The 25,235-nt window shown below is 47.7% G+C and overlaps 2 protein-coding genes and 4 non-coding genes across 9 annotated transcripts in view; 3 read left to right on the top strand and 3 right to left on the bottom strand.

Moving 5' to 3' along the window:
• The window catches only part of LOC128408998 (zinc finger and SCAN domain-containing protein 2-like), a 28,017-nt gene extending 23,296 nt beyond the window's left edge, over positions 1 to 4,721 (bottom strand). Inside the window, exon 1 of one of the 3 annotated variants that reach the window (XM_053379131.1) lies at positions 4,461 to 4,721. Coding sequence is in view for 1 of the 3 variants with exons in the window: in XM_053379129.1 (XP_053235104.1) it covers positions 1,085 to 1,108 (24 nt within the window). In the remaining 2 variants the exon portion in view is untranslated. Of the gene's footprint in view, positions 1 to 1,084; positions 1,207 to 4,245; positions 4,357 to 4,460 lie in introns of those variants that run through there. The other 2 variants (XM_053379132.1, XM_053379129.1) reach the window with 2 other exon arrangements.
• Positions 4,722 to 11,088: 6,367 nt separating this feature from the next.
• Positions 11,089 to 17,580, top strand: LOC128409019 (zinc finger and SCAN domain-containing protein 30-like). 2 transcript variants are annotated; one of them, XM_053379179.1, is made up of 4 exons: positions 11,089 to 11,224; positions 13,940 to 14,679; positions 15,129 to 15,255; positions 16,522 to 17,580. In XM_053379179.1, the coding sequence occupies exons 2-4, from the start codon at positions 13,966 to 13,968 to the stop codon at positions 17,454 to 17,456; spliced, it is 1,776 nt and encodes a 591-aa protein (XP_053235154.1). In that variant the 5' UTR covers positions 11,089 to 11,224; positions 13,940 to 13,965; the 3' UTR covers positions 17,457 to 17,580. The 2 variants fall into 2 exon arrangements, with proteins under 2 accessions (XP_053235154.1, XP_053235153.1); XM_053379178.1 differs by having other exon boundaries at positions 11,090 to 11,237.
• Positions 17,581 to 19,891: 2,311 nt separating this feature from the next.
• TRNAE-UUC (transfer RNA glutamic acid (anticodon UUC)) lies at positions 19,892 to 19,963 on the bottom strand. The gene has a single exon. It is a non-coding gene; the product is annotated as a tRNA-Glu (tRNA).
• Positions 19,964 to 20,172: 209 nt separating this feature from the next.
• Positions 20,173 to 20,245, bottom strand: TRNAM-CAU (transfer RNA methionine (anticodon CAU)). Its single transcript has one exon. It is a non-coding gene; the product is annotated as a tRNA-Met (tRNA).
• Positions 20,246 to 20,851: 606 nt separating this feature from the next.
• Positions 20,852 to 20,922, top strand: TRNAG-CCC (transfer RNA glycine (anticodon CCC)). The gene has a single exon. It is a non-coding gene; the product is annotated as a tRNA-Gly (tRNA).
• Positions 20,923 to 21,912: 990 nt separating this feature from the next.
• Positions 21,913 to 21,985, top strand: TRNAV-CAC (transfer RNA valine (anticodon CAC)). Its single transcript has one exon. It is a non-coding gene; the product is annotated as a tRNA-Val (tRNA).
• The last annotated feature ends 3,250 nt before the right edge of the window (positions 21,986 to 25,235 follow it).

The following is a 25,235-nucleotide window of genomic DNA, read 5'->3' as shown; positions in this document are numbered from 1 at the left end:
CTGGAAACAGTACTCCAAATGTGGTCTGACCAAGGTAGAATAGAACGATACCATTACTTCCCTTGATTGGGACGCTATACTTCTATAGATGCAGCCTGGAATAGCATTAGCTTATTTTGCTGCTGCATCTCAATGTGGACTCATGTTAAGCTGGTGATCTACTCAGACCCCTAGATCCTTTTCACATGTACTACTGCTAAGCCAAGTTTCCTCCATATTTATATTTGTGCATCTGGTTCTTCCTGCCCAAGTGCAGAACTTTGTCCCTATGGAAATTCATTTTGTTAGTTTAGACCACAGCTGTCAACGTTTCCCTTTTTTAAAGGGAAATTCCCTTATTCCGAATAGAATTCCTATCAAGAAAAGGGAAAAGTTGACAGCTATGGTTTGGACCCAGTTCTGTAATCTGTTATAGTCAGACCAGAATCCAGGCCACAACTCTCTCCCAGTTCTACCTATACATGCCTGGAAACATCTGCATGCAAGGGAAATGCTACACCCCTTCCCCAAGTTTTTAAGGTACCCAGAAATGCCCCTGGATGAGCCACTGCCGATGTAGAATATTCTGGCCCACACAGACCATTAGTCTGACCTGGTATTAAGGTAGTTCTTAATTTTCACGGCAGTGAGATGTGCCACTCCTGCTGAATTCAGCTCTCTCCTACCGCAGAAGTAATAAAAAATTAAAGAGCAACATGGAAAGAATTCACAAACATCCCACATCTAGAACACCCACGTAAGATGCTGCAGGGCTGATTCGACAGAGGTTGTTCCCAGCTTAGTCCCAATCCCCAGGGGGAAAGGATCTCTCTTGAAATGCAGCGTATGGATTGATATATAAGTTCAGGCATCCTTCCTCTCAGCTTCTGAGCCCAAGAGGCACAGATTGTGTTTATTTCCCTCTTTCTTGTTACCAGACCGTGCCAGGGAGCAATTTCCTGCCTCTTTAGTTATTTATGGGATTTTTCCACAGCACTTTTCAACTTGCCTGCCCAAATCCGCTTTTCCTGCCCCTGCCCCCAATCTGCCTTTTCCTCCCCATCGTTTTTTTCTCCTCCTCCTCTCCACCCATCATCCCGGGTACCTTTAATTCACTGCTCTGAGACATCTTTCTCCAGCCGCTTGCAAAGATAATTCAAAATCCCAGTTGGCAAAGGCAGCAGACAGGAAGTGGCATTCATGAATGCAATCCCATTCTTCCCTCCCTTCCCTCCCAAACCTCCTCCCTCTCTAGCAATTGCAGCTCAGTGGATTTAACCCTCCAAGAGCTGCAGAAGAGCGCCTCTAGTCTGGGAATCTGAAAGACAAGTTCTGAACATCTTCCCAGGGAATTCTTATTGGGTTTTATTTATTTCTCATCCAACTGAAAGCAGACCCAGGGAAATTGACATGCCAAACCAGCTCAGTCTCATTAATTGCAATGGGACTTGGTTAGATGCTGCCCATCGATTAATTGGAATGTACTTCCTGATCTTCCTCCCAAAGGTGGCAAAATTATCAGTGATAAAGCAATGCAATTAAAAAATGAGAGAAGAACGTAGATAAAACATTGAAAACCAAATTCAAAATGTATAAACAGCGTCACCTCCTCACGTGGCTACTCGTAGCAAAGGCAAGCACATCAGAAAGGCTGTTCATCATACAGAAGAGGTGGGGGAACTTTTTCAATCTGAGGGCTGCAATCCCTTCTGGGGAAGGAAGGGTCACACAGAATCACAGAATTGTAGAGTTGGAAGGACCTATGAGGGTCATCTAGTCCAACCCCCTGCAATGCAGGTATCTTTTTGCCCAACGTGGGGTTTGAACCCACAACTCTGAGATTAGGTCCCCTGCTCTAAGGACAGAGCTATCCAGTTAAACATGCCAGTGGAGGGTGGGGCCAGAGGCCAAAAAATAATAATTCCCCACCCCCTCCATGCAGGGAAGATGCACCGTCCCTTTGATCATGTCAGCTGAATGGTTGCATTCTGATATCGCATTCCTAACATTTCCCCTATTTTCTCTCCATCAAGAACCTCTATAATCTTCCTCCTGGAGCCCAGACAAATTATCCTCAGAGCACAAAGAGATTTCAGTGCATATGTTGGGGTGCGAGCATAAAAGAAATGTGTGTAATGAGAAAGAAAGAGAGGATGAGGAACAGAAGCTCAAAGACAGGCAAGCATGAATTCTTAAAGCAGATTTGGGAACAGTTGGTGCCAGCCAAACCTGCTGGCTTTAACGAGAAACCCACAACGACAGAAAGCAGCAGCAAAGCCATAGGTTCTAGGAGTCAGATATTTGGCTGAGAAGTTTGATGGAGAAAGCATTGGAAGTAGGTTTTGTGATGCTTTAACAGTCCTATTAAGCTGGGAGGTGGATATCTTAAATGAGTAGCATTTCGTGAATGGTCAATCATATATGAACGTTCAAATAGTGTTTGCAGTGCTCTAAATGTCATATGTTGTAAAGTTGAAAGAATAAAATTTATCGCTCCCCCCTTGCAAAAGAACAGCAAGGCCCATTTCTTTCAGATTCAGTTTCTGGACGGAGCCTTGGTCCAAGAACAAAAAGAGCATTGCTGGAGGAGGCCCATGGCCCATCTAGGCCAGTATCCTGTTCTCACAGTTGCCAACCAGATGCATCAAAGGGAAGCAGACAGGCAGGACCTGAGTTCAAGATGGAAACCTTTTTCTGTGGTCTCCATCACCTGGTATATATTGCCTTCAACAGCAGAGGTACAGCATAGCCATCGTGACTCATGGGCGTAGCCATAATTTATGTTTGGGGGACAGGACTTTTGTTAGGGGGGGCAGAACCAGGCTATATGTGATGTGATTGGTCAGTTTGTTAAGTATTTTTATTTATTTACTTGATGAGGAGCAGCTGACCCCCTCCCCACTATGCCCATGCTGTGGCAGGCCAGTGGCTACGGAAAGCCTTATCCCCCATGAATTTATCTAATCTTTTACACCAGTACAGGTTGGTGATCATCCACAACAGCTCAGGGGAGCGAATTCTGTAGTTAAACCCTGCGCTGGGTGAAAATGTACTTTCATCTGCCTGAACCTTTCAGCATTCAGCTTCGTTGGATGTGCCGGAGTTCTAGGACTGAGAGGGAGAAAATACTCTCTCTACATAACTTTATGCACCTCCATCCTGCACCTCCCTTTCCTTTTTCTCTAAACTAAAAACTTCCCAGCGGTGTTCCAGCTCGTCTCTGCTTAAGTTCTGCTGGAGATGCAATAGGGATAATGCTTCTTTAAAACATATGTTTTTATTGTCCTATATTGAAATAATTTTGGCAGAAGGTAACTGAAACCATCAACAGAACTGTACGGAACAACCTTACATTTACAGTGCAAAATATGCTCTTGAATTATATACCCAGCACATGGAACCTTACAAAAGGACAATAGGAGTGGACTCTCCTAATGGTCAGGGGTCCCTTTTACTCCATGCCCTTACCACAGCAAAAAGACTGATACAGTGGTACCTTGTGTTATGGACAAGATCCGTTCCGGAGGCCCGTCTGTAACATGAAATGCCCGCAACTCGAAGTGCTGAGCAGGCACACGGCATGATTTGGCACTTCTGCGCATGCGTGAAGCATGATTTAGCGCTTCTGTGCATGTGTGAACGGCGAAACCCGAAAGTAACCCGTTCCGGGTTGCCGCGGGATGTAATGCAAAAAGACGCAACATGAAGCAGACGCAACACAAGGTATGACTGTACTGATGAATTGGAAAAATAAAAATGCAGCTCCCTTCTACAACTGGATTGAAAACTTATACACAAACTCACAACATATGAACAACTTGCATATAAACACAGACTTGCCATGGACAAATTCAATGATGTTTGGAATCTGTTCTTACAAATACTGTAATAGGTTAAGATCTGGCGAAGAACAATAACAAACTTGCAAAAATATATAGTCCCCCCCCCTTTATTTTCCCTTCTGCATGGGTTGTTTCTCTTTCTCCTTTTCTCTTCCTTATTTACGTCTCACCATGTTTAGTGCACATATAATTATGTAGTTTTTGAAATTTCAATAAAGGTGTTTTTAAAAAAAGGAAAACACAACACACACACACACACCAAACAACTAAAAACTTCCCAGCTGTGTTCCTGCTCATCTCTGCCTACGTTCTGAAGCTTGCAAGCGAAAGATTAAAGCAACAACCCTACCCTGATTTTTTTTGGTTGCTGCTGTTCTTTCCTCCCCGCTCCGCACAGCATCTGGCCTACAGGGGTACACTGCACCTGTAGGTGGAGGTTCTGTTTCCCGCAAGAGCACGCGGTGGGGTGTGTGGCCCAGCGAAGATCCAGCTAACAAGCTCTCCCTCTGATCTGGCAGGCGTGGGAAAGGAAGGCGGGGAGAGCGCTGTGCATCGTGTTTGCTCCTTGCTTCGGATTCCCCTCCATCCGCCGCTTCGCCTCCGATCGCCCTCTTCTCCCAAATCCCCGACTTAACTTACCGCTCCCAAAAGGCGCTGACTCCTTTGCAGCCGCGGCAAAATTGCAAAAAATAATAATAATTCCAAACTTCGGAACGACTCAAAAAGATACTCAACCAAGGGGGCGGGACAGGAAGAGGAATTCTATGGAACTTTTTAAAAAACAATAATAACAACAATATTATTAATAATGTCTCCGCTTTGGCTGCGGGTTCTCTAGGCAGGAGAGCTCGGTGCTTTTAACCCATTAAGCCTGATGTAGGGAAAGTAACCGGCAGGGCTTCCGGGTGTCCTTTTTATTGTGCGTTCATTTTTACGCTGTGAACAAACATTTCAAGCGCGTCCCACGTCCCCTCCCCCGCCGCCGGAATCCTGGGAGTTGTAGTTTATTAAGGATGCTGGGAGTTGTAGTTCTGTGAGGTTCGAACTGCAGTTCCCAGGATTTTGGGGGGGCGGTGCTTTAAATGTATGGGTTCTCCGTGCTTTTCAATGATGTGATAAATAAATTTTACCATAAATAAAATAATAAAATAAAAACACGGTATATACGCAGCCTTGGGCTGATGGTGGTAATGCATCATCTTGCCTTCAATACTGTTTGCGCCTGCAAATAATAGAATTGTAGAGTTGGAAGGGACACCAAAGGGTCATCTAGTCCAACCCCCTGCACCGCAGGAATCCTTTTGTCCAATGTGGGTGAAATATACTCAGAGTCGCGAAGTGATTTCATGCTCTTTATTCAGCTCATAGTGGTGAGGAGGAATGAATGAATGTCCCCTCAAAGTATCTGCTTTATATACATTATTTACACAATGGGCTGCACATGATTGGCTAATTCCGGAATTCTACTGTAAGCCAATCAGGTTGTGGATTCATTTCTATCTGGAGCATGATTGGGTAGTTCCTGCCAACCAATCATACTGCTGCATTGTTCTAGGACCAATCAGACTGCTGCATTCTGAATCCTATTGTTCTAGGACCAATCAGACTGCTGCCTTTTGGATCCTATTGTTCTAGGACCAATCAGACTGCTGCAGTTTGGATCCTATTCAACTCAGTACATAACACCCCTCCCCTCTAAGTTCCAGTCCTGCCCGGGAGGTCGCATTCATAGTCCTCGAGGTACGCTGGCGGCCTACGTGTGCGTTGCGGCCTGGGGTGTTCCCTGGTCCGGGGTTCAGGATCTGGCTCGTGTTCCAAGGATGCTGGCTGTGCTGGGGCTATTTGGTCTGGCGCAACCGGCTCGCTCAGTCGTGGTTCTGGTTCCGGTGTCCTTTCGGCCTCGCAGGTCCTCTCTGTATTTACTGATTCTGCCTCTCCTGCTGGCCCCTCGTGCTCTATGGGCCTCACTGCCCCTCTGTTCCCTTGGGACTCCTCTGACCTTTCCTCCTCCTGGTTTTCTCCCGGGAATCGTCGCCGTATCTGGTCGCAGTGGCGGCGCCAGCATTGCCCCACATCTGTTAGCACCTCGTACGACACGGGGCCAGTGACCCTGGTGACTGTGGCGGGTACCCATGCTGGGCCTGCCCCAAAATTCTTTGCGTACACTGGGTCCTGGGCCTCGAAGGTCCGGGGGTTCCTGCCTTCCCCCACCACTACCTCATCCTGAGCTCTATCGGGGTGAAGGCAGTCCAATCTGATTGCAAGGCGCCGACCCATTAGTAGTTCAGCGGGGCTCCGGCCAGTCGTTGAGCTGGGGGTGCTGTGCTGTGCTAGAAGGAATGTGGCAAGGCGGTACTCCCAATCCCCTTGCGTCATGCGGTGAAGGGTGTCCTTGGTGGTCCGCACCATGCGTTCTGCTTGGCCATTGGTGGCAGGATGGAATGGCGCCGAACGGATGTGGCGGATGGCGTTCTGCGCTGTGAAGGTTTGGAATTCTCCTGACGTAAATGCAGTCCCGTTGTCTGAGACGAGAGTGTCAGGGAGCCCGTGGGTTGCAAACAGCCTGCATAGTACCCAGATGGCTGCGGACGTAGAAGTGGACGGTACCAGTGCGACTTCCAGCCATTTGGTGTAGGAGTCCACCACTATGAAGAATGTTTTCCCCTGAAAGGGGCCAGCGAAGTCCACATGCAGGCGTGACCATGGTGCTCGGGCGGACTCTCAGGACTGGACTGGGGCCCTTGGGGGATCTGGGCGGGATTCTTGGCAGGCCTGGCAGTGTTTGACCCAGGCCTCTATCTCTCCGTCGATCCCCGGCCACCACACATAACTCCTGGCAAGGGCCTTCATTCTTACTACCCCTGGGTGTGTCTCGTGTAGGGCTGTGAGGACCTTTTGCGGAGGGGCTGGGGAACAACGACCCTGCTTCCCCATAACAGGCACCCCTTGTGGGCCGACAGTTCATGTTTGCGGGTTGTGTAGCCGGCGAATTCTGGCCCGGGGCTGCTGCTGGGCCATCCCCTCCACACCCAGTCCAGGACCCGGGAGATGACCCTATCTTTCTTGGAATGGTGTGCAACTTCTTGTGCCTGAATGGGGCGGTCGGGAAGCAGCTCCAGGCTCATAACCTCTTGTGCAGGTGCTGGGTCGGGGCCTGTTTCCGGTAGTGGTAGCCTGCTGAGGGCATCCGCATGGCCCATCGCCTTCCCCGGACGGTGAATCAGTGCATACTGGTAGCTGGCAAGGAAAATTGACCACCTGAGGACGCGAGGAGACAGCACTTGGGGGGTCTGCTTTTCAGGGGCAAATAAGCCAAGCAACGGCTTGTGGTCAGTCACCACGGTGAAGGGCCGCCCGTACAAGAAATCATGGAATTTTTTTACTCCCTTCACGATTGCCAGACCCTCCTTGTCGATTTGCGAGTAGTTCCGCTCGGTTGCGTTGAGTGTCTGGGAAAAGTATGCCACCGGTACCTCTCTTCCATCCGGGAGTTGGTGTCCCAGGACAGCGCCAATTCCATAGGGCGAGGCATCGCATGCTAGCACCACCGGCAGCCTCTCGTCGAAGTGTGCCAAGACCGAGTTTGAGACAAGCAAGTCCTTGACTGCCTGGAATGCGGCCTCCTGGCGCTGGCCCCACACCCAAGGGGCCCGCTTGTCCAGGAGTCTGTGTAGGGGCTCCGCTACCGCCGCCTTGTGGGGAAGGAAGGAATGGTAAAAGTTCAATAGTCCCAAGAAGGCCTGAAGTTCAGTCTTGTTCTTGGGCGCTGGGGCATCACAAATGGCCCGTACCTTGTCCCCAGTCGGGTGGACCCCTTCTGCGTCCACCATAAATCCCAGAAAGTCCACCTGAGGCACTCCTAGTAGACATTTTTCCCGCTTCACCTTGAGACCCGCCGTCTGGAAACGGTGCAGAACGGTGCGGAGGCGGTCCTCAAACTCCTCTGGTGTGGGCCCGGCAATCAACACATCATCGAAGAAGGGGGTGACGCCAGGAATCCCTTTAAGTAGAGAGTCCATTAGATTCTGGAATATGCCTGGTGCCACGCTGACACCGAATTGCAGCCGCTTTACCCTGAATGCTCCTCTGTGCGTCACAATCGTCTGTGCCTCTGCTGTGGCCTCATCTACTGGCAGCTGTTGATATGCTTGGGCCAAGTCCAGCTTGCCAAAAATTTTCGACCCAGCCAGGGTGGCAAGAACATGGCTGACCACTGGCACTGGGTATGCATGGGCCGTGAGGGCCTCGTTTATGGTACATTTGTAGTCTGCGCAGATGCGGACTGCACCATTAGGCTTGACGGGCGTGACGATTGGGGTTTCCCAGGGGGCATTAGGCACCGGCTCCAGCACTCCTTGCTCCACGAGCCGGTCCAATTCCTCGTCTATACGGGGTTTCAGGGCGAACGGGACCCGGCGGGCCTTGAGCCTGACCGGTCGTACTGCGGGGTCAAGCTGTAGAGCAGGGGTGTCAAACTCAAATTCATCGGGGGGCCGCATCAGCAGTTTGGTCACCCTCAAAGGGCCGGTTGTTCAGGCAGCCGTTGGATCTGTCACATCACAGGATGGCATGCGCTCAATATAAAAACAAGTGGAGGTTTCCTGAATGCATGTAAAGTGGAGGTTTCCTGTGTAGAACGGCCGGCGCCGCTAGAGGGCAGACGTTCTCTGGCTTGTAGGCTGCCGCGCATGCGCTGAAGAGGCGGCTTTCTTGTGTCAAAAAAAAAGTGAGAATAAAAGGTGAAGGCTGGCGGCCGGCGGCGGCTACACGGGCCACATGACGAGGTCTGGCGGGCCGGATTCGGCCCACGGGCCTTGTGTTTGACACCCGTGCTGTAGAGCAATGGGGGGCCCCGTATACTGTCCCAATTTCCCATCGAAAACCCCCGGAAATTCCTTGCATATGGCGTCCACGTCCACTTGTAAGCTAGTGTGGTTCACCCCGGTGACGGCTAGCCCCAGTGGTCCAAACCATGCCAATCCCAGTAAGCTAATGTAGGGGCCCTTGACCACAAGCAAGTCCAGTTGCCGCGTCCGCCCTCGGTATTGCACCCTGAAGGTCCCCACCCCCATTGTGGGGACCTTACGTTTTTGGAAGTCCCGGAGGGTGAATGGGGCCGGCCTGAGTTTGGGACCCCCAGTAGGACACAGTTTCCTTAAGGTCCTTGCCGAGATTATGGATAGAGTTGAACCCGTGTCAAGCTCCATGCGGCATGGGGCCCCCTCTATCTGTACGTCAACATAAATTTTCTCTACGTTGGGGTGGGGCAACTGGTATACCTGGAAGTCCGTGAGCTCTGTCGAGTTGCCTTGGTGCGTTGGGCCCCGGGACCTGGGGCTCTTGGATTCGTCATCTGATGCCTGGCGTCGGGTGGGCCGAGCCCGACACACCCGGGCGATGTGTCCCAACTTTCTGCACTGCCTGCCCTCTGCGTTGCGGAAACGGCAGGTCCTCCTCTCGTGACTTTCTCCACAGCTTGCGCAGTTCCCTCCTTCTCGTCGAGGCAGCTGTGGTATGTGGGCTGCTTGAGTGCGCTGCTGTACTCGGTGCACCTCCTCCCTGTCGGATCCTGAGTCGTCGGTGAGGTCTTCGTGGTGGACCCTCGGTTGGGACAGCTGGCTCGGCCGTGCCTCTTGCGTCGACCTCTCGGCAGCTTCCGTTGCCAGGGCCTCCTCCAGAGCGACCTGGAACGTTAGGTCCTTCTTAGCGTAGAGGCGTCGTTGCAGCTTCTCATCCTTCAGGCCACCGACGAGGCGGTCACGAAGCATGTTCTCCAGCTCTGAGAAGTTGCAGAACCGGGCGGCTTGGCGGAGGTCACAAACCCAGTTATGGTTTCCCCAGGGGCTTGCCGCTTTGCGTAGAAGGCATTTCGACGAGCCACCACTGAGGGCTGCGGCGAAAAGTGCCCCTTCAGCTGTTCCATTATTGTTTTGTATGGAACAGTAGCGACGTCTTCAGGCGCAAGGAGAGCCCGGGCGATTTCAAACGTCTCCTCTCCGCAGACGCTGAAGAATATCGCCCTCTTCTTGGCGTCTTCTTCGTCGGTGACCCCTTTGGCTTCTAGGAGGAAGGTGAAACGGGAGGCGTACGCTTCCCAGTCTCCAGATGCTGGGTTGAATGGCGAGAAGCTGTTGTCGGTTGCCATTCTGAGTTCCTTGTGTCCCGGAGCTGAAGCCTGGAACACGGTGCGAGGCAGCGGTGTGGCAGGTGGCGGTGCTGCGGTGCTGTGTGTGGCAGTCAGCTCAGCGGGATCCCACCTTCGTCGCCAGTGAAATATACTCAGAGTCGCAAAGTGATTTCATGCTCTTTATTCAGCTCATAGTGGTGAGGAGGAATGAATGAATGTCCCCTCAAAGTATCTGCTTTATATACATTATTTACACAATGGGCTGCACATGATTGGCTAATTCCGGAATTCTACTGTAAGCCAATCAGGTTGTGGATTCACTTCTATCTGGAGCATGATTGGGTAGTTCATGCCAACCAATCATACTGCTGCATTGTTCTAGGACCAATCAGACTGCTGCATTCTGAATCCTATTGTTCTAGGACCAATCAGACTGCTGCCTTTTGGATCCTATTGTTCTAGGACCAATCAGACTGCTGCAGTTTGGATCCTATTCAACTCAGTACATAACAGTGGGGCTTGAACCTACAACCCTGAGATTAAGAGTCTCATGCTCTACCAGCTGAGCTATCCCAGTCATGTTAATAAAAACATGGTTAAGCTGTTGTGCCAGGTCAAAATGATCACATTAAGCAAATTATAAAGGATGTCTTGCGAACCATGGTTTTGCATTACATATGAATCAGACCACCTTGGCAGATTTAAAAGTCCAGCTGTTTTACGCCCCCCACTTTGAGGTTACAGAACTGCTGGGAAATGTCCATATCCCTGCCACTGTGAGGTCAGTAGTTCCAAATCTGTCTCAGCAGCTGCAGCCCGTGGAAAAGCAGCCTGGGCCTTATTGCATGAGCATGAATGTGCTGTTAAGAGAGACAAGAATGAACCATTCCCCTTCTCCCTGAGATTTAACTATTAAAGTCCCAGAGAAAGGGCTAAACCTCGCAATTCTAGCAATTCCACGTTGACATTTTAAGTAGGCAGCCTGCAACAGGACAAAACAGATCAAATTGCCAGAGCGGGAGAGGTCACCCAGGGACTCATGTGCAACTTCTGCTCCCATTCATGTTTTAGGATCCCTGACTGTTTTATGTGCCTTTGCCCTGAAGGAGTTAAACACAGAGAGCTGTGCCGGCTAGAGGAGCATGCAAACTTGTGACCTAAGCTGAGGCACCTTCCTGATCCACCACCTTCCTCCTTCCCTCCAGGGGTTTTTGCCTCTTGGATGGAGCCATTGGGGGCTGCAGATCTCTTCCCAGAGGTTGCAACAATGCCAAAGGTGCAAGGAGTGGGTGAGTTAACCCCCCCCCCAGGCGCTGGACAGAAAGAAGGAAAAAAAACAATTAAGAGGGAGATACCAGAGAAATCAGGAGCCGTGGGGGAAAGCTGCAGAGGGCGATGTTCCCAGATTTCCCTTTTACCGTTGCCAGCATGCCTTCTGCCTTCTGCCAGGGGCTCAGTGTGCAGCAGTCAGCTTGCAACTGCATTTATCTCCCTTGCTGCAGAAAGCTGATTCTTGAATGGCAGGCTGCTGTTAAAGGCACAGGAGCAGGCCAAGCTGGTTTCCCACAGGTCAGTTGGCAGCCAGGGTTGCCAACTTATCCAGAGGGGAACCAAGTCAGGCCTGCTCCTCTGCCTTTGACAGAGGCAGGTGGCAGAAATCAAAACAGCGAAGCACTTTGTGGCATGAAGGTGCCGGCGAGCGTCATTGCCTGCCATTTAAAAGCACAGGAGCGGAGGTGCCTGGAAAGTTGGCAACCTTAAGGGTAGCAGTAACTGCACATTATGATATCATGTTTTGAGTGCATAAAGTGCTTCACGCATGTTACCTCGACAATCCTTGCAGCTTGGAAGATGGCTGTTTCACACACACCCATTTTGGGTGTTAAAATAAGGTTCTCCACTGCATTCCCACTTCACACATGAATGGGACAGGATTGTGAGGAAACACCAGCATCAGTTCTGGGGTTGCTGACTGTCTTGCATTGGCAACTCTGCTGTGGTTATTGCATGGTACAGTACCTCAGGTTACATACGCTTCAGGTTATAGACTCCGCTAACCCAAAAATAGTGTTTCAGGTTAAGAACTTTGCTTCAGGATGAGAACAGAAATTGTGCTACGGCCGCGTGGCAGCAGCGGGAGGCCCCATTAGCTAAAGTGGTGCTTCAGGTTAAGAACAGTTTCAGGTTAAGTATGGACCTCCGGAACGAGTTAAGTACTTAAAAAGAATCATAGAATCATAGAGTTGGAAGGGACCTTGAGGATCATCTAGTCCAACCCCCTGCAATGCAGGAATGAAGAACCTTTACCACTGAGCTACGACCTTGGTAGAGCATGAGACTCTCAATCTCAGAGTCGTGGGTTTGAGCCCCATGTTGGGTGAAAGATCCCTGCATTGCATGACCCTCACATGACCCTTGTGGTCCCTTCCATCTCTACTTGCCATTCCATGACCCTTTCCACTAGACCAGGCATGTCCAAAGTCCGTTTTGGGGGCCTAATCTGGCCCGCCGTTCAGTTTAATCTGGCCCCCGTTGCAGTTTATTTCCTGGAGTAAAAAAACTGCAACAACTTCAATCCTAAAAAAAGCTCAATCCTAAAAAAAGTCAACAACTTTAGTTGGCCCTTTGGTTGGCCCTCACGGCCCTTCACTTCATCAAATCTGGCCCTCTTTGAAAAAAGTTTGGACACTACTGCACTAGACTGTCAGAGTAAAGAAGTGCATCTTGACAAGTGAGACAGCCTTACAGATATCAGGAGCCTAAATGAGGCTTACTTCTGAAGAGAACTTCAATTTCTCTATTTATTAGTTATATCCCACCGCTTCCTGCTAAAGTGCTCAGGGTGGAAAACACGTCAGTACCAAAACAATACAATCAAAACTTCTAGAACGGTTAAAAGCAGCCTTTAAAAAAAAGTTAAGAACTAAAAGCAATCGCCAACTCTCAAAACTAATATTTTCAGCCATCAAATGACTGGGTAAAGAGGAACACTTTTCACCTAAAAGTTAACAATGAAGGAGAATGGTGCACCTCACTAGGGAGGACATTCCACAAACGGGAAACCACCGCCAAGAAGGCCCTGTCACCTGAGTCACCGCCAACGAGGCAGTCCCCAGTGGTGGCACCTCCACTAAGGTCTCCCCTGCAGATCGTAGGGAGATGTGAAGGATTGTGTTGCAGTACGGTGGTTGCAACCTTCCTCCCTGGAAGATTCAGGATGGAGGAAAGCACTTTTTCCTGCAGTGCTTAATTAAACTATGGCAATTGCTCCCACAGGAGGCAGTGATGGGCACCCACCTAGATGGCATTAAAAGAGGATTAGAAAATAATCTTGAATTAGCTAAATTAACTGAGATAATTAGGAGAGAGCCAACCCAAATGTATAAAAATGAACGGGACATTTATAAAGAATATTTAATTAAACATCGTCCACAAGTGAAAACCTGGACATGTTTTGACTAAACTCCCCAAGCTGCACGTTAGATTAAGAAAACATGAAACAAAACAAAAGAAAGACATGGAAATAAGGAATACTGAAGCAGTGATAATAATAATAAGAAGAAAAAGGATGGATCCTCAATGAGGAGGTTGGAAGTCATGTGGAGAAATTAAGAATTTGTGAATTAAGAAAAAAACTTAAACAATAGAAGTAAGTCTCTTTTAGGAATTTAAGGATTTGTGTATATTGGTTTATTTGGAAATTTGTTGTTTCTTTTGTGTTTTATTTGGAATGTATAATTTTTGCTGTGTGGGAAAATAAATAAAAAGCATAAAAAAGAGGATTAGTCAAATTCCCAGAGGAAAGGGCTCAATAATAATAATAATAATAATAATAATAATAATAATAATAGGGCAGAGGGCTCTTGGGCTCAAATCCTGCTTGCGTGAGGGAACAGGATACTGGACTAGATGGGCCACTGGCCGGATCCAGCCGACTCTTCTTATGTTCTTAATGCTTTGCCCTTGATCAAGAACTGAATTTCCTTTTCAGCCCAGGAACTCCAGGCAGAAATAAAAATGGAGGAGCAGGACCCAACAGAACCAGGATCCCGGGAGAAGCTGGAGGCAGGCGAAAGGGATCCTCAGGTTGTCCAAGTCGGGACCATCAAGGAGTTCCTGACCGGCGAAGGCCCAGCACAAGTGAAGCAGGAGCCAGAGGAAGGTTTGCAGCAACATTGGGAAAACCAGCAGCAGGAGTTCCTGAAGACAGTGGAATTCCCTTGCTCAGGATGGAAGCACCTCAGGCTACCTGAGCCCATCTCTGAGGCAGACACGAAGGAGTTCCAGGCCTCCTTCAAGGAAATAGCTGGGGCCAGCCAGTGGCCGAAAGCAGACTGGGCAACTGCAGCTGTGCTGGGCCTCCGGGGAGCTCAGAAACCGAGCAGAGGGCTGGATTCTTCAGGGAAAGGGAAGGACAAGACAGCGAGCAAAGACGCCGCCGACTCAGAGACGCAACGCCAGTGCTTCCGGCGCTTCTGCTATGAGGAGGCTGAGGGGCCCCGGGATGTTTGCAAGCAGCTGTGGAAGCTTTGCCACCAATGGCTGAAGCCAGAGAAACGCTCCAAGGACCAGATCCTGGAAGTGCTGATTCTGGAGCAGTTCCTGAGCATCTTGCCTCTGGAAATGCAGAGCTGGGTGGGCGAACAAGGCCCGGAGACCTGCAGCAAGGCAGTCGTCCTGGCAGAAGATTTCCTCCTGAAGCTGCAAGAGTCGGAAGGGTGGGAAGGAAAGGTGAGTGTCTTAGTGTTTGGAAAACCCTGAGAGAACCCAGAAAAAAATGGCAGGGATGCAGTCTATTGGCGTGAGGGACAGAGAAATGGATGCGGCAATTCCTCAAGCTCTGCTTTTTTTAAATAAAATAATCTAGTTTGGCCCCAAGATCGATGGGATGGCTGCGTGTGTTTGCTTACGCCCAGTGTGGGGATCCTTTGACCCTCCAGATGTGGATGAACTACAGCTGCCATTGTCCCTGCACATGTGAGAGAGAATATACATAGAAGCCTGAAACAACCTTAGTTACATTGCAAAATAAATTCCAAATCTGTCACTGTAAATTCTCATTCTTGGGGTTTTACTTTTCTGCACAACAATGTCCTATCAAGATCCTTGTCATTAAGCCATCTGCACCGATACTGTTAACCTCCTTATTATCATTTGTTATCGTCCACTTTTTTTTCCAGGAGTCAGGGTTGTCAATAAACTCATTTGTCAGCAGCCCTAATTCAGAACAGGACTCCTGGGCCCCTGGGAAGATGCAGCTCTCCATGGAAGCCAAGCAGGAGGGTGATGGAGAATCCCATTTCTTCGGTAAGAATTCACAAGACTTTTAATTGCTAGTTGTTAAAACACAAATAAAAATGCTGTGTCCGACAATGGGGTTAGAACAAAACTATCACTGAATCATAAAATTGTAGGGTTGGAAGGGGCTCAAAGGGTCGTCGTTGAGGGGCGCTTTTTACAGTCAATAATAGTAATAAATATAATAATAATAATAATAATAATAATAATAATAATAATAATAATAATACATCTATACCCCACCCATCTGGCTGGGTTGCCCAAGCCGCTCTTGGCAGCTTCTAAGACATAAAAACGAAATAAAACATCAAACATTAATAGTAAAAATCTGATCCAATATAAAAGTCACAATAACTTTAAAACAAACAACTTTTATCAAACAAAGCAACATTCAACAATCCATCAGAATCTAATACAGTGGTACCTCTGATTATGAATACTTCTGGGTTATGCGTCAGGTTATGAGCTCCACTAACCCGGAAGTAATTGCTCCTGGTTGCGCCCTTTGCCCTGGGATGTGAGCAGAAATTGTGCGCCAGAGGCGTGCTTGCAGCAGGAGGCACCATTAGTGAAAGCGTGCCTTGGGTTAAGAATGGTTTTGGGTTACGAACAGACCTCTGGAATGGATTCAGTTCGTAACCGGAGGTATCGCTGTAGTAAACAGTAAAATTAAACTTCAGCAAATAATTAAACAGTTCAACCACAGGTCAAGCAGTGTATTAATTTTATGAAATACATACGAAATGAATAAACAAATCTGGTTGAACCCCCTGCAATGCAGGAATCATTTTAAACCTCTGTTTAAAAACCTCAAAGGTGAGTCCACCCTCTTCCACTGTTGAACAGCTCAGACTCTCAGAAATTTCTTTAGTCAGAATCTCCTTTCCTGTGATTTGAAGCCATTGGTTCTGGTCTTTCCCTCCAGAGCAGAAGGAAACAAGCCTCCTCCCTCTTCCATATGACAGCCCTTGAGATATTTGAAGATGGCTATCTTATCTCCTCTCAGCCTCCTCTTCTCCAGTCTAAAAATACCCAGCTCCCTTAACTGTTCCGTTTAATGTTTGTTTCCAGACTCTGGATCATCTTGGTTGCCCTCCTCTGCACAAAAGAGACTACAGTTCTGAGCACCCTTAACAAACTATGGCCCCCGGGATTATTGAGGGGGGGGTGCCTCTAAAAACTGAGGGACAGAAAGTAATGGAACAGGGATGGGGAATTTCTACAAGCCTCTACTTATTGTGCCATGATTTTCCTCTCTTTCCCCCCACTTTGAAGGTGATGGGCAAGAACAGGAGAATGAAGAGGAGACATTCCAGCTGGAAAGACCTGAGCAGACAGACCTCTGTGGAATATCCCTGGGAAGAGCCAAAGGAGATTTCTTCCAGGGGCTTGACATGGGGCTGATGCCAGGAAGTCCCCCGGCGCCGGGAGGTCCTTGGGAAAACCCTCCTGGGAAGGCAGCCAAACAGGCTTATCATTACGATGCAGTGGGCGCCGGGTTAGATGAAAGTCCCTTCCAGGAGGAGATCATTAAGTTGAAGATAAAGAAAGAGCAGTCCGAGGACAGGAGCTTCAGCCAGGCCGAGAAGCCATACAAATGCTTGTATTGCGGGAAGACTTCTAACTGCAAGGCCAACCTGGTCGTGCACGAGAGGACCCACACTGGAGAAAAGCCGTACACGTGCCTGGACTGCGGCAAGAGCTTCAACCGGAAGTCCACGCTGGTGAGGCACAAGAGAATGCACACAGGAGAAAAGCCCTATGAGTGTGCACAATGCGGGAGGCGCTTCAGCATCCGGTGCAACCTCATCAATCACGAGAGAATCCACACGGGCGAAAAGCCGTACAGCTGCTCCGACTGCGGGCAGAGCTTCAGCCGGAGACTGCAGCTCGTCATCCACCGGAGGACCCACACGGGCGAGACCCCCTATAGGTGCGCCCAGTGTGGGAAGTGCTTCACTCGGCGCTCGTCCCTCCTGACACATGAGAGGATCCACACGGGAGAGAAACCAAACACGTGCGCGGATTGTGGCAAAAGCTTCATTCAGAAAGGGTACCTTCTGATACACAGGAGAATCCACACAGGAGAGAGACCCTATAAATGTTCGTCGTGCGAGCAGAGGTTTCTTAATCGAAGTGATCTGCGTAGACACGAGAAAATCCACGTGGGAGCCAACCCCCTGGATGTTAAGAGTTGTCAGACAGGATGAGGCCTTGGCGATGGCCACACTTCAGCAATGTGATTCCCTCAAAGTACAAATGCAGAATTTAATTTTTTAAAAGAATGTTTCCCTTAAAAATAAAGAAAACCATAGAACTGTCACTTGAAAATTAGCAACGAAGGTGTGGTCATCTTTAATGGGATATTGGAAGTGGTTGGTTGATGTACCAAACCTGAAACTTCACATTATAAAAGGTTCCTTGGGAGGGCGGGGAAGCTTCTTCATCCCGAGGGCCGCATGCCCATGGTGGGCAGGGTCAGAAGCAATGGATGTAATTCTTACCTTTGTGCTGTAGGCCAGTGGTTTTCAACCAGGGTTCTGTGGCACCTGTGGTGCCTTGAATGATGGTCAAGGGTGCCACGGGCAACACTGACCTCTGCCCCTCTCTTCTTTCCCTCCCTTCTCTGATGCCCTCTCTTGTCTCTCCTTCCCAAAGGCTTGCACAGCTGTTTATTGCAACAGCCCTGGCTATAATTGAAATTGAAACACTTTATTGTCACTTGTACAACTTGTATACAGTAAGATTACATGATCAACCCCCTGCTCAGCTCTCTTAGTCTTAATTCCCCTCGTTTATGGACGCACACCCACCAAACCCAAAAGTCAGTTGCCCTCTTGTTATCTTTTCATTCAGCAGCCTAACAGCCCACGGATAGAAGCTGTTCTTTACCCTGTTGGTGCGACTAATCATGCTTCTATATCTTCTGCCCGAGGGCAGGAGATCAAAGAAAGTGCCAGGGTGTGAATCATCCTGAGAATTTTCCTCACTCTCCTGAGGCAGCGTTCTTCCGCAATGTCATCCAGTGGATTCACGGGACAGCTCCACAAGTTCCATAAGTTCCACAAGGGAATGGTGTCTCTGAGAGACACCTCTCTTTGGGGCAGGGGAGAAGCTCAGCGACCAGGGACAGCAGCAGCAGCTTCCCAGAGGACTCCCATGGAGAGGAGAGGAGGCTGAGGGAACATTCCACAAGGGAGAGTGTTCAAAAAAGGGTGAGAGGTTGCCAGCTCTGCAGACAAGGGGTGACATAACTGGGCTCCTGAGCCCCACATATGTTGTTGGGACCCTCCCAAATCTCATTTGGCTTAGCCAGTATGGCCATTGGCCAGGGATGAAGTCAGCTGTAGTCCAGCAACACCTGGAGAGCTACAGGCTCCCCATCCTTGTCACAGAGTCAGAGGTTACAAACATACCATACAGTCAAAGTACTATGATCCCACTTGAAACAATCATCTCTTCCCTCAAAGAATTCTGGGACCTGTAGTTTGTTTGCTGAGAGCTACGCAGAGTGGTTTAACAATTGAGCCAAAATTCCTCAGATACCAGGAACCCGTGGCCCCCTATATTTTTTTATTTTATTTTACTGCTAGTCCCACCACCCCTGACCATTGGTCATACTGGTTCTAGCTGATGGGAGTTGGAGTCCAACAACACTGGACCACAGGTTCCTCCACTCCTGGAATTATGCAAAAATACCCATCCAAAAAAATGTCTATAGCATTAAAATCTGCATTACTATCTGAGGTCACATTGTAGTGGAGATTTTAATGAGCGTTCCACTAATGGTATTAACCCAAGATGGAACCCAGCGCTTACTGTTTTTAAGTTTTTGGGATGAGTCAGAAAGGTAAAGGACAATATTTATTCTGTGCCCCTAATTTACTTTTTCTTTAGCTTCTGTACCAGGGGAACGAGGCCTGTGGCCCTCCAGATGCTTTTGGGCTCAAACTACCATCGTTCCTGAGTCATTGGCCATGCTGTCTGAGGCTGATCATGGACATCTATTCATTCTCATTTATTTTTTAACCTCCTGCCCTCCGTTATTAGTGTTCCTGTGTATTTTGTTGAAACACGACAGAGACTATTGTAAGAAGTTTAAATAATAATAATAATAATTTTTTAAAAACCCACTTTTTTTGGGGGGGGGAGATCTATCTCTTCTATCCCGGATTGTCCTGTATTTCCTTAGGATGCCCCTATTTTCATCAGAGAAATGTTGCAGTCAGTGATAATTAGAGCCTCAATATATACTAAATAGGTACACCTTTAACCTTTTACAGTAGAAGATTGGTGAGCATTGCTGAGATGGTTGTATTAATTCTTGTGATGGAACAGGGGTCCATTTGCAACCAATAATTGATAGTGGAAGGTATGTGAGGGAGGTAATGGAGGTGGGAATGTTGATTGGTGTTATTTCTCTCTGTAAAACAACTAATAAAAAAGCCTCAAAATAGAGAAAATAAAGGATCCTCTGATTGAGAATCAAGGCCTAGCCTTGGCAGTGAGGGCACCAAATCCTGACCACCAGGAAGAATGGCAAGATAGAGGCCTCCTTTAACCAAATTTCTTTCTGAATCCCTCAATGTGACCTATAGAACACGAACCACAGCAAAGCCATTGCTCCTTCTCCCTGGCAAAAAGATTCCCTGACCGGGAATCGAACCCGGGCCGTGGCGGTGAAAGCGCCAAATCCTGACCACTAGACCATCAGGGACAGGTGGTGAAGGTGTTTCTCATCCCTCCCTTCCTTCACCTGATGAGCCTTATTCTTTTTTCAAAGTGTAATTTGCTCTCCTCAAGCACAGGGGCTTACCTCGGCCTTCACTCACACCTTCTCACACCTGAAGCAACAGGTGAGCAACTCAGAGAGCAGAGGAGTGCACACCCTTTGCAAAAACAACAACAACAAAGAAAACTGCAAGCTGCCTTCTCTGAGGCTCGAACTCAGGACCTTCAGATTATGAGACTGACGCGCTGCCTACTGCGCTAAGAAGGCTACATAGAAATATGCCTGGGCACATTTTCTGTAGAAACCCAGCCCAAGCATGGCTTCAAGGCAGTGCTGCTGCAAGAGCTTCACTTCCAGGAGAGAGCAAGCCCTTTCCTTGGCCAGAAATCAACCCTGTTAGAGCACCAAGTCCTGAACACTAGACCACCAGGGTCTTCTTCATGCCGTCATGTGAGATTCCAAATTTCATTACTCCGTTTCAGCTTTTCAGAAATGAAAGTATTTTTAAAGGGAAGGTCGAGAGGGACACATCGCTCCAAAATCTTTGGGGGCTATTCAGAACTGCAATAATAAAAAAACTCGGCTGGAATGTGCACCCCAGATGAGAAAAGGTACTGCCGAGTCCTAGAGGATGCCAGTGTGGTTGATGAGCAGAGTCAAGGAACCTATTAGGGTCAGGGAGGCTTCTTACAGAAAATGGAAGCCTGGACCAATTGAAGGGAACAAAAAGGGCAAGCAGGCAAGAAGGGATGCACAGCAAGAATCTGAGGGCAAAATTTACACAATTATACTGCGCGTGAGAAGATCTGGGGAGCTGCCCGACACTTTCCTGCAGCCTTCCTTCTCTGGGTAGAAAGCAAATCTTTGCTAGCTGCATCAGTGGTGTAGAGGCATCATACAAGGTTCCCAACCTTGTGACCTGGGTTCGAGTCCCAGCTGGTGCAATCCTTCCCCTGGTTTTTATTAATTTACAGTGGTACCTTGGGTTAAGAACTTAATTTGTTCCGGAGCTCCGTTCTTAACCTGAAACCGTTCTTAACCTGAAGCACCACTTAAGCTAATGGGGCCTCCCACTGCTGCTGCTGCACCGCCGCCACACGATTTCTGTTCTCATCCTGAAGCAAAGTTCTTAACCCGAGGTAATATTTCTGGGTTAGCGGAGTCTGTAACCTGAAGCGTATGTAACCTGAAGTGTATGTAACCTGAGGTACCACTGTATTCCATTTCAATCCGTATTTCTTCCCAAAAGAGACATTCACCTCACATGTGCAAGGTCCGCAGTCAGAAACTAGGAGGAATATGTCCCTTTCTCACTATGGCCGTATTTCTACCATATTACCACAGCAATACAATAAAAACAAAACATAAGGGCTTCAGTCAAGAACCTCAACATTTTCAACTGAGGGATTATCTACACTTCCTTTTGTGCCTCAGCTCCCCCCCCCCCCCCCCGGAAAACCAGCTCTTTAGCACTCAGTCGGAGGGAACGGCAATTCCGGTTTTCCTCAGATTGACATTTGTTCGAAGCTATTGCCCTTGGAACAGAGTGGGGCAAAGGGAAAACTGCTCAGACCTGTGCTTTCGAGACACAGCATAAGTGGAACTGTGGACAAGCCCTCAGACTAGGAAAGATATTTAATCAAACGCCTTTTTAAATAGCCAAGTTTTTCCTTAGTCCTTTAAATCAATTTTCTGTAAGGGAATCCATTTACCAGACAGGAGTTGTTGTTTATGTTGAAAAGGCATTTGCAGAGGGACTGGGCCTCCACAGAGTTTTCTGCCTGGCCTAGCAAGTGAAGTTTTTTGCTCCCTATCCATCTCCAGGGAGGTGAAGATCTTACTGAGGTGGGATCTTACGCTCAAGCTTGGGGAAATTGCACAATAAAGGCGTGCTTTCAGCTGGGGGAAGAAGCAAAGATAAAGAGCAGAGCACAGTTTCTGTAGTGTAGTGGTTATCACATTTGCATCACACGCGAAAGGTCCCCGGTTTGAAACCGGGCAGGAACATACCTGTTATTTTTGTAGGATATTTTCCCTCAGAATCGTGCTCACAGCAGCAAATAGCACTAATTTTTTTAAATACTGCAAAACAGCAATAAAATATTGCTGAAGGAGGGAGGAGAACCGTTGCTCCCCTGGATGAACTATAACCCCCAGATTCCCACTTTCATTTTTTTAAAAAGAGTCAGTTGCATTTGTACAAGCTGAGACATGAAGTCAAAGCAATGGGCTCCATTTTTATCAATTTTGGTATAAGAGAAACTCGCTTGCTCCTTCCTTTGAAACTTTTAACTTTGCACCCCATTGGAAAACCCATGGGTGCCCCTGCTGCCACTGACAGAGGGCGCATGGCAATGGTGTCTCATAATGATGTTGGGACCAGGGCTGCCCTAAGACCCTGTCCCACCTGAGGGTGGGGACTTCCGGAACAGATTGGGGGAGAGGAAATGGAAGTCCTGCTGCGGCAGCAGAATGCCGACGGCGCTTCATTCAATACAACTCATTGCATTTTGAAACATGTTACACAGGTGTAACGGAGGAGGGGATCGTGACAGGGATGTCATAGTCCCTTGTTTTACTGTCCGGAACAGCGTGGCCTTGAGATACACAAAACAATATTTGCATAAGAAATGAACCTTCTAGAATCTTCCAGCACTTTCCAGTTTCTGCTTTAGTCATGACAGAGGGAGCCAGGGTGGTGGGGTGTCGGACAAGGACCTGTCAGAGGCCAGGATCCTCACCCCCACTCAGTCAGGAAGTTCACAGCTTGACTTGGGCCACTCATACTCCCTCTCAGCTAACCCAACTCACACGAGTTGTGAGGATAAAACGATGAAGTGCAGAGGAAAGAGGCAAACCAAAACATATACACTGGGCTGAATTTAATGACCCCATTCTGCTAGTGCAGAGCTTTCCAAACTGTCAGCTGGAAAGGGGTTAGTTTAACCTCCGGTTTGCTAGTACAGTGGTACCTCGGGTTAAGAACTTAATTCGTTCTTAACATGAAACTGTTCTTAACCTGAAGCACCACTTTAGCTAATGGGGCCTCGTGCTGCTGCTGCGCAGCTGCTGCACGATTTCTGTTCTCATCCTGAAGCAAAGTTCTTAACCTGAGGTAATATTTATGGGTTAGCGGAGTCTGTAACCTGAAGCGTATGTAACCTGAAGCGTCTGTAACCCGAGGTGCCACTGTAAAACTGAATTGCTGCCGTGTCACGAAATGATGCATGTCTAAAAAGTGTGTTGCCAACATGAAAAGTTTGGAAAGTTTGTGCTACTGGAAAACCGCCCTATCCCATCTCCCCCAAATACACCCTGGAGTGTTAAGAGAACCCCCAGATCAGCGTTTGGAGGGGGGGGAGAAGGGATATTGTTCCACAGGGGAAGCAGAAATTCTTACACTGACAGAACAATCTCTGTAGCTGTACACTGAATTGCACCCACCGCCACAAGTTCTTTGGAGTGGGGTTGAGGAGAGTTATCCATTTGTTTGGTCCTTCTTTTTATTTTGCATTTTGTGTTCTTATCTTGTATTTTTATGCTGTGAACCACCCTGAGATAAAGGACAGCATGCAAATTTAATGCATAAATAAAATTTGAAGGGAAGGTGGAACAGAAATGAAACCTTAGATCAAACCACCATGACCTTTCATAATTATTCGTTTATTTACATATATTTATCCCACCTTCTGTGTGGAAAAAAGGTTTTGTAGAAAGGCTGAAGCCCCATCATGAATACATATTAAAACAATACGAAATAATATGTAATATAATCAGCAGATGCCAATGTCGATCTTTCTCCCCACCCCCACCCCTTTGTACCTGATATCGATCTTCACCCACCCTGGTGGGGAAGGGGGGTGCTCCATTTGGGGGTTTGACTCAAGTGCCAAAATGTATTAGGCCAGCCCTGATGCTTATTGTGGCGTTTGCCTGCTCTTTTTTAAATGTCTGTACAGGGGGAGAGAAGAGTTAACAGGTAGACCAATAGAAAAGCCAGAGGCTGACCCTACCTGTTTATAAAAGGGCTTAGCTGGAGGTTTGGGTTGGTTGGTTGGTTGGGAAAGGCAGTTGGGAAAGCAGTTGGCAGACAGTTGGAAATAGAGAGACAGTTAGTGCAGTTGGTTCTTGTGTGAGGGGAGGTAGAAGAGAGACAGGATAAAATAAGACTAAGAAGGTAAAGAGTAACAACGTTTTGAATGCAGTTAAAGTTTATTTGTGTTTGTAAGAACCTGACTGAGACTAAGTGATTTACCGGGGAGAACCTGGTTGGTGGCAGCGGATTAGTGGTGTACCGGCTCCATACGAACGCCACACTTATTGAGATGTTTTCCTTCACTTTGTTGTTGTTGTTTAGTTGGTTAGTTGTGTCCGACTCTTCGTGACCCCATGGACCAGAGCACGCCACTGCCTCCCGCAGTTTGGTCAAATTTATGTTTTTTATGTTTTTGTTTTTATGTAAATTCTTTGGTCATGCAAGCCACCTTGAGCATGGCTTAAAAACGGGAAGGCAGCATACAAATAAATGAAGATAATGATTATCTCCAGGTAAGGCTAGGAGTCTGGAACCCTGGAGAACTGCTGCCAGTTAAGAGCAGACAACACTGAGCTCCATTTATTATTATTATTATTATTATTATTATTATTATTATTATTATTATTCCTTTTTCAAAAAATGAAACTCAAAAGCACCTTACAAAATCTGAACACTAAAAACAAGGATAAAAGCAGTCTAAAATATGCAAATAGTATAGAATTTCTTTGGACTGGGTAAGGACCTAGAGGCTGAGAGGCAGGGTGTCAGAAGGAAAATGAATGAATAGTGATTTATATATATATATATATTAGTAATTTTGTATTAATGTAACATTTTTATACGTTGCCTAAGATGGTTGAGAGTAAAGCAATGACACTTGCAATAAGTTATCTGAACTACTGAGGTGGTAGAGAGGCAGCCTGTTCTTCCCTCACTGATTCTTCCTTAGGTCACTCCCTATATTTTCCCAGGCTTTCCTTCATTCTTCTTCAATCAGTGTTTGATCTTCCTTTCGTTAACCATGATAGACACATGTAAGCTTGTACTCAGAATGGCTTTGTTTGCAAGGAGTATTAAACCTTATCTTTCTTTGTTCTTTCAACCGACAGCATTACCCAAGTATTTATTTCTGCATTCTGCGGCAATATAGATCCCAAACTCTAACAAAAATACCTCATTTCTCTCGGCGTTGGAACGGAATTATTCCAGTGACTATATATG

Source organism: Podarcis raffonei, chromosome 2, assembly GCF_027172205.1.
Source record: "Podarcis raffonei isolate rPodRaf1 chromosome 2, rPodRaf1.pri, whole genome shotgun sequence".
NCBI classification, from domain to species: Eukaryota; Metazoa; Chordata; class Lepidosauria; order Squamata; family Lacertidae; genus Podarcis; species Podarcis raffonei.
This window is presented reverse-complemented; position numbering and strand designations above follow the sequence as displayed.

Coding starts and splice junctions, on each gene's coding strand:
- LOC128409019 (XM_053379178.1), top strand. CDS start 11,171: ATGGAGCCATTGGGGGCTGCAGATCTCTTCCCAGAGGTTGCAACAATG. Junction 11,238..13,939: donor GCCAAAGGTGCAAGGAGTGG/GTGAGTTAACCC, acceptor TTTCCTTTTCAG/CCCAGGAACTCCAGGCAGAA. Junction 14,680..15,128: donor CGGAAGGGTGGGAAGGAAAG/GTGAGTGTCTTA, acceptor TTTTTTTTCCAG/GAGTCAGGGTTGTCAATAAA.